Here is a 6,523-nt window from a genome sequence, read left to right on the forward strand (position 1 = left end):
TACACACTTTCGACTTCTACTAGAAAACTTGTCACCCTTAGATCGTTGATTATGAGCGTAGCACAAACATCCAAAGACTCTAATATACTCATACGACGATTGCTTGCCAATTAAAATTTCAAAAGGAGTCTTGAACTCTAACAATCTAGAGGGAGTTTAACTAATCAAGTGACAAGCCGCTTGGACACATTCCCCCAAAAATTATGGGGTAAGTTTGCTTGAAACCTCAAAGCATCAGCCACATTAAGTATATGTTGATGATTTTTCTCAACACGACCATTATTTTGCTGAGGGGTTCTCACAAATGAAATCTCAAATATGATCCCATAATAAAATAAAATAAAAAAAAATTCAAAGAATTAAATTCCGTTCCATTCATCACTACGACCCACTTTAATCTAACTCATGACCAAATTGACGTTTCACCAAAGCAATAATAAAATTAAGAAACATGAATTCAACTTCAGTTTTATTTCATATTAAATACGTCCACACTACTATTGAGAAATCATCAACTATGGTTAAGAAATAGTGAAAACAACAAGTCCGCGGTGTCTTGTAAGGTCCCCCTCGCACAAGTCTACATGAATAAGTTCAAACAAACTACTTACTTTATTTTTGCAAATGGGAAAACTACTCATATGTTGTTTAGCCAATAAGTCGTAGGGCATACATCACAAGATTTATTTTTAAGAGTTCTACTAGAACTACTCACAACTAGAAGATGTTGCAATACTTTATACATAGGGTGTCCCATTCGTTGATGCCACAACTCCGTCGATTGAACACCATCTATCTTCAAAGCCTTTACCTCAGGAACACCACTGAAATAATAAAGTCCATCTACTCGTTCACCCACTCTTTAATTGGGCTAACCCTGCCATGCTATCTGTTGTTCGAGGCTAACCTTGCTTGCATTCACCCAAGGACAACTTCAATTGACACATTCGAGTGCCACTAACCACACAGAAGCGATTTTTCAGGTTGTCCACAAGAAATGAGCGTCTTCATACTCTTCAATCGTGGCTCTTACCGAAGGGTCCAATGTATTGGTGTTCCTCGAGTCTGGATGAAGGATATGTAACCAAGTACAAGTATATAATAAGTCATGTCTATTTTCATAGTTTGAGTACACCAAATAAAAAACTAAAGATCAAATGATGATCATTTTCGAGAGCCAAAGTTTGATTGTGAATGCACTTTGTGTTTTGTTGTGCATTGTGGTATTGAGATGGCTGTTAAATTTAATAAACTTTGTTTGGTTTACGCCCAAAGGTTTAGAGAAATCGCTTCGACAACAAGGTCTTGTTGGAAACTCGTATCGATTTTTGATTGGAGACATGAAGGAAGCCTCCCAATTGCGTAGTGAAGCTATGGTGAAACCCATTCGTTTTACTCATGATTATTACCATCGTATTCAACCCTTACTCCATCGACTTCTTACCAAATCTGGTATTATTTTATGTACTTTTACAGCGGTCATTTGAAATATGTCTACTATATTATTTTAATTAATGATATACAATATGATTGGTTCATTATTCACTTTATAAAATGGCAACAATTATCCTTATAATTAATATCTACAGTGCAAATATAATTTTGTAAGTTTTTAATCCAACATATAATAAATATTTTTCGAGAAACTATAAAATAAGAATAAAAATAATATAAATGAAACTAAAAATTTGATAATAAAATTATTGTTGATAGTACCATTTTTTTACCAATAATAAAGTAATATAATTAATTACTAGGAAAAAAATATGTCAATTATAAACTATATAATCATCAAAATATTATATTTGTCATATTTCAAATGACTAATATAAAATTTTCATTATGTATGTCGTATTTGAGCTGTTTGTATTTGAAAAATTATATTGAATGTCTTGTATTATATATTACGATCCAAATATGTATAGTTGAATGAAATTGGAACATGCACAAGAGACCTAATTGATCAACAATGCATAAATGCAGGTTCAAATTGTTTCAGTTGGATGGGGCCTGTGCCAACAATACTTGTTACACAGCCTGAGCAAATAAAGGATGGATTCAATAGGATGAACGAATTTCGAAAACCAAAATTAAATCCACTTATTCAAACATTTTCGCCTGGACTTGTACATTATGAAGGCCATCAATGGGCTAAACACAGGAAAATTCTCACCCCTGCATTTCATCTCGATAAGCTAAAGGTATTACTCCCTTAGTCTCAATATCAAGTGCTTATTTTTTTGTTATTTTTTTTTGTTTTTTTGTTTTTTTTTGTTAATGTTCAATTATTCGAGTAAAAGATGCAAGAGGAACTTTAAATTTTTTGAATCAGATTTGTATTATACATGTTCCTCCTAGTATATGTATTAATGCTTTAGACTATGACTTTAGTAATATTTCTAGGGATGAAAATCCAGGGATGTAATATTGGGCTATCCTATGGGAAGCCAAACAAACTTTGCACATTCTCTGATTATTAATTAATGCCCTCTTTCTTTTTACAAAAACAAAAATTTATTCGAGTGAAAATTTGTAAGAGAGGAGGTTTTATTGTTTTTGAGGCGTCTATCTAAGATACTGAAATAGGTTTTTAGAGGAAAAAGGAATCGAGTTAAAATAAGTAATCACCAATATGAAAATAAAAGATGTTTGTTTTACCACTTCAATTAAAGTTAGTTCATCAAAATTGAGGTTAGTTTTGCTAAATCTAGTCATGTTCTGACATGTATTTATTACGAAGTACATACTTTGTATATTACATATGTAGGGTGATTATAAGTCTAAACTATACGCGATATATTGAAACTATTGTACATATATAACATTTGAGCTAGGTTTTATTCCAATTTACTTCACTCTACTCGTGCAGCCTATGCTCCCAGCATTTGAAACTAGTATCATTGAAACAATAAACAACTGGGAGAAGATAGTTTTTAAAACAGGTTCTTCAGAAATAGATGTTTGGCCGCACTTTACGAAATTAACTGCAAACGCCATATCCCGAGCTGCGTTTGGTAGAAGCTTTGAGGACGGCAAAAGGATATTTGAACTTCTCACAAAGCAAAAGGAACTTATTATTCGTCTTATCAAATATGCTTATATCCCAGGATGGAAGTAAGTTACATTATTTATTCTCAATTTCTATTTACCTTTCAAGGGTTGAAACTTGTAATATTATGATAAAATTAAACCTTATATTAAACAAAATTAGAGACTATAAATTATACTTAGATATTAATAATTGATCATGTATGTATATGCGTTCACTAGATATTTGCCAACAAAAGGCAATAAGAGGATGGATGAAATGAATGCCGAAATAAAAATTCTATTGAAGACGGTAATCAACACAAGAAAGAAAACAATGGAAGCCGGAGAACCGGCCAAAGATGACTTGTTGGGGATACTCTTGGATTCAAATTCTAAAGAGGCTAAACAATTGAGTGAGAGTGAGAGTGAAAGTAGTAGTAAGAAACGCCTTGATCTTGCAATGAGCTTCGAAGAGGTGATCGACGAGTGCAAGTTATTCTTCTTAGCTGGCCAAGAGACTACCTCAGTGTTGCTAGCATGGACTATTGCTTTGTTAGGAAAGCACCAAGAATGGCAAACACGAGCTCGTGAAGAGGTTCTTGCTACGTTTGGCATGAACCACCCTGACTATGATGGCTTAAATAGTCGTTTAAAGATAGTAAGCCTATTATATATTTTCACACTTTAATTGTTCAAGTCTTAAATCTTACAAGTATGTATTTACATAGATTACGTACTTGTTACTCAATTTGTTTGTAATTGTTCTTATTAGGTGACAATGATATTGTATGAGGTGCTAAGGTTGTATCCGTCTATAGTTGCTACTTCAAGAAAGGTGTACGGTTGTGAGACAAGATTAGGTGATTTGGTTATACCACCCGGGGTGGCAGTTTCTTTTTCAATACTCCATGCTCATTTGGATCCCGAAGTTTGGGGTAAAGATGTCAAAGAATTCAAACCAGAAAGATTTTCAGAAGGGATTTCAAAGGCAACTAAGGGAATCAATTCGTACTTCCCTTTTGGTTGGGGACCTCGGATTTGTATTGGTCAAAGTTTTGCACTGATTGAGGCTAAAATGGCATTGTCTATGATTTTGCAATGCTTCTCTTTTGAAATCTCACCATCATACACCCATGCTCCTACAACTTTTATAGCCCTTCAACCCCAACATGGTGTCCCCATTATCTTACATAAACTTTAAGCTAGTATGTTGTGTTTATTCCAATAAATTATTGAAAGTTTTTCCCTGTAATTTCTTTTTAAAATTAGATCAAATCGGATGTCTTCAAAATAGAACTATCATGGATGCAAACATATTAGATTTCAATTTTAACTTGTGATGGTTATACACTCCCCCTTTTTTTAAAAAAAAAAAAAGAAAAGGGGTAATTAATTAAACAGTACTAGTGTTTGGTGGCATCTCCCAGGAATGCCCAAAAGTTACATCATGATTGTTAGTAGCCATAGTTAAATTAGCAGAGTCAAAAGCTAATAAGGCATTACAGAAACCTGGTGCATATTGCAACCAGCACACTTGATTCAAAACACTAAGAGTCTTCCTTGCTTCTTTGGCCATGATGTCTACAACTCGATTCTTCCCCCTTTCTCCATAGAATAGCTGCACTTCAGTTAGTTGCTGGAGCTGCTTCCTGCAAACAATTTGTTTGGGAGTTAGATAATTTGTATTAGTTCCATTCATGTCTTGGACCATAGTTTTACAATCAGTTTTAATCTGGCAGTAGTTCCAATCTTGATTCTGGATCCAGGTTAAAGCAATAGATAGGGCTTTAATCTCTGCCTCTTTTGGGGATGTAGAAAAACCTCTCCACTGGAAGCCTTCAATCCAATTTCCACAATCATATCTGCAAACACCTGCACAGCCTGTCTCCTTTGTATGGTGAATAAAAGAGGAATCTATATTGATTTTTTTGAAGGAGCGAGGAGGAGGAACCCATGCTGGAGGAATGATCTCTGTTCTGCTAGAGTGGTTTTGGGAGAAAAACCACTCTGCAGCAGACCAAAGGCAATGGGTTGATGATTTTTGTGAGGGGATATTTTGTTTTGAGAATAGCCAAGCATTTCTTCTTTTCCAAATATGCCAAAGGAAGAAGCTGAAGATGGTGTTCTAAGGAAGGTTGTGATGGGATTTTTGTTTTTTGACTTTAGGTTTCTAAGAACCCATTGAGAGGTTGATTCAAGGTTTGTTTTCTGAAATTTTGGTGGCACATCCATTTTGATCCCAGAATTCAGTAGCTCTAGAGCAAAGAAGGAAGAGATATTCTGAGTTTTCAGTTTTCAAAGGGCAGAAAATACAGTTTTTTGAAGGTTTTACTTTTCTTGAAAACAGATTTTCAGAAGTTGGGAGTCTGTCACACACTAATTGCCAAAGAAAAATTCTTATTTTTGGAAAAGTAGGACAGGTCCATATGCTATTCCAATTCCAGTTGTTTTTACTAGTAACTACAGAAAGATTCTGTTGCTGCAGTAAACATTCTCTAGCCTTGCTGCTGTCAAATTTGCCTCTTTTTGTCAAGGTAGCTAGTGAAGTTGTAATCATCATTATCATTTAGTGTGATGCAATCAATCCTATCAAAGATATTTTCAAGGATTTGGAATCCTATGATATTCTCTGTATCTGGTTTTGAATGAATTGGCAGGGAATTTATAGAAAGGGATACAGCGGAGTGTGGAATTGGCCCCACCAATTTGCTTCTTATAGATTCTGCCTGAATCCATCTGTCATGCTAGAAATCTATCATATTCCCTGTCCCTGCTTCCTATTGTAAACTATGTTAGAAGAGCTCCCATTCCTTACCTACAGCCATCCAAATGTGGGAGCCTTTATTAAAAGGAGTAGGTCTTTCTTTATTCATAATATACTTCTCATAAAGCAGTTTACCAGCCCAATTTGATCTATTTTCCACCATCCATCATAGTCTGGCTAAGCCAATAAGGTTTGCTTCAAAGTTTTGTAGAAAACCCAGTCCACCCTTGCTCTTTTCAGTACACAAGTTTCTCCTAGAAATCCATGGTATTTTTCTTGTCTCATAGGATCCCCCAAAGAAGAAGTTAAGGCAAATGGAGTCAAGTTTGTTCAAGATGAAAATGGGCAACTTGATACAAGACATGAAGTATCTAGGGATATACAGCATGGTTGATTGGAGCAAAGTCATTCTCCAAGCTTTAGAAAGGGTTTTTGTTTTCCAACTGGAAAGCTTTTTCCCCATCTTATCAATTAGGGAGGACAAGTGTCTTCTATTTGGCTTTTTTTCAGTCAATGGAAACCCAAATATATTCCCAGGTCATTTGATTTGCTGACACTAAGTGTTTGTTCAAAATCATCAATGATTTGGAGGGGGGGTGTTTTTTGAAAAAAACAATTGATTCTTTTCCTCATTTATTTTTTGGCCAGAGAAAGAACAGAATTGCTCAAGGGTTTTTGATAGGGAGTTTAGAGTCTTTTTTTCAGCTACTCGAAAGAGTAGCACATCAT

The 6,523-nt window shown here is 34.8% G+C and overlaps 1 protein-coding gene across 1 annotated transcript; it reads left to right on the forward strand.

The window, feature by feature from the left end:
* Nucleotides 1-1,157: 1,157 nt before the first annotated feature.
* LOC110710814 (cytochrome P450 CYP72A219-like) lies at nt 1,158-4,231 on the forward strand. The gene is made up of 5 exons (XM_021889156.1): nt 1,158-1,452; nt 1,984-2,201; nt 2,870-3,114; nt 3,271-3,688; nt 3,803-4,231. The coding sequence occupies exons 1-5, from the start codon at nt 1,158-1,160 to the stop codon at nt 4,229-4,231; spliced, it is 1,605 nt and encodes a 534-aa protein (XP_021744848.1).
* Nucleotides 4,232-6,523: the final 2,292 nt, after the last annotated feature.

This window comes from Chenopodium quinoa, unplaced genomic scaffold (genome assembly GCF_001683475.1).
Source record: "Chenopodium quinoa cultivar QQ74 unplaced genomic scaffold, ASM168347v1, whole genome shotgun sequence".
Taxonomy (NCBI): domain Eukaryota; kingdom Viridiplantae; phylum Streptophyta; class Magnoliopsida; order Caryophyllales; family Amaranthaceae; genus Chenopodium; species Chenopodium quinoa.

What these genes read in the sequence shown, in the direction of transcription:
- LOC110710814 (XM_021889156.1), top strand. Translation starts at nt 1,158, where the DNA reads ATGATGATCATTTTCGAGAGCCAAAGTTTGATTGTGAATGCACTTTGT. An exon ending in TCGACTTCTTACCAAATCTG is followed by an intron (nt 1,453 to 1,983) that starts GTATTATTTTAT and finishes GCATAAATGCAG; the next exon opens with GTTCAAATTGTTTCAGTTGG. An exon ending in TAAATAGTCGTTTAAAGATA is followed by an intron (nt 3,689 to 3,802) that starts GTAAGCCTATTA and finishes TGTTCTTATTAG; the next exon opens with GTGACAATGATATTGTATGA.